A 1,395-nucleotide genomic window follows, 5' to 3' on the forward strand; every position below is an offset into this window, starting at 1 on the left:
TCAATCGATTTTTTGGAAATATCTCTAAGATTATAGAAAACTTTTTTGGAATATTTTTTTTAGAAATATGTTTTCCTTTTCGTTGAATCAATCGATTAATCGAAATCATTAATCTCAATGATTTTTCAATAGAGAGTTTAAACGATCTAGAGGAGATGATAGTGAAGATGTTCGTTGAAGTGCCGAATAAAGGAGTCGATGCCCCGGAGTGGCGAGATCGTCCATTCAACGAGAATCATTATGGGCATAAATGGTTCATAGTTCCAATCGAGGACTTGAGAGCAATGGAAATTATTTTCCCACTTCCTGACGTACGAGAGCACTATAAATTTGATGTAAGTCCAAAAATTCCCTCGAAAATATTCCGCCGAATGATTAATGACTGAAATTATTGAAATGCCTCATTTAATAGCGAAGTGTTAAATTAGGATAAGTGTATTTTTTCAAAGCCAGTTTTTAGCGAATATCTCGGTAGCGAAGGAACATATTGAGCCTTTCGTAAAAACATTTTTTATATAAAACGATGGGAGCTACAAAAAAGATATTTCTGAGAAAATCATTATCTTCTTTCAATATTCAAAAATCGGGTAAAAGCTGGTCTCGAAAAAATTCACTTATCCCAATTTAGAACTATTAACGATATTATTCGATTTTTATTCTCGTATTAATAATGAATATTGGTTTGTGTTTAGCCTGTAGAGTACGTCTCTCATCTCCTTGGTCACCCAGGTGATGGTTGGTTTCTATCAGCCCTGAAGAAAAAGGACTGGTCGACTTTTCTAACTTTTGAAAACAAACAAGCTGCCGGAGGTGGAGTGAATTCTTTCACTGTCACTGTTCATTTAACAGAGGAGGGCATGGATCATATCGACGATATCGTTTCCCTCATGTTCCAGTGCATCAATATGCTGAAAACTGAAGGTCCTCTTCAATGGCTTTTTGAGGTAAAGTATATTCTATACTATATTCCGAATTGAATACATTAGATTAACAAATTGAATTGATAAATGCGGAAATCGTTTGTGAATGAAATTGAAGCAATCGACTTTTATTTTGATTGAATGTTATTACTTTTTACCAAGTGGAATATTATTCATTGAATGAAAATTAGAGTGTCAGTAAGTGGTGTAGGGGATTCTCAAATTTCTCTACGTTTTTCCTTTTTATTTTACCTAGTAGTTTCAATTTTTAATATCAATTGATTCTCTCTTTAGGAACAATTAATAAATTCTTTTATCAACAAAAAACTTGTCAGTAACACATCAGACTCGAATTTAGATTCTAAAAATGAATAAACGATTCTTTATGCATTATTAAAGAGGAGATACACCTCCTACTGATATTAACTAGCTCATTCATGATATTCTCTCGTTTAATTAAACAGGAATACCGACA

General features: G+C 32.8%; 1 protein-coding gene across 1 annotated transcript in view; it reads left to right on the top strand.

The window, feature by feature from the left end:
* Positions 1 to 944, top strand: part of LOC105272994 (insulin-degrading enzyme) — a gene marked incomplete at its 3' end in the record, with an annotated part of 3,195 nt that extends 2,251 nt beyond the window's left edge. The window contains exons 2-3 of the mRNA XM_011315229.1: positions 133 to 335; positions 693 to 944. Coding sequence (XP_011313531.1) covers positions 133 to 335; positions 693 to 944 — 455 coding nt within the window. The remainder of the gene's footprint in view (positions 1 to 132; positions 336 to 692) is intronic.
* Between the last annotated feature and the right edge of the window lie 451 nt (positions 945 to 1,395).

The sequence above is a fragment of the Fopius arisanus genome, unplaced genomic scaffold (assembly GCF_000806365.1).
Source record: "Fopius arisanus strain USDA-PBARC FA_bdor unplaced genomic scaffold, ASM80636v1 scaffold00591, whole genome shotgun sequence".
NCBI classification, from domain to species: domain Eukaryota; kingdom Metazoa; phylum Arthropoda; class Insecta; order Hymenoptera; family Braconidae; genus Fopius; species Fopius arisanus.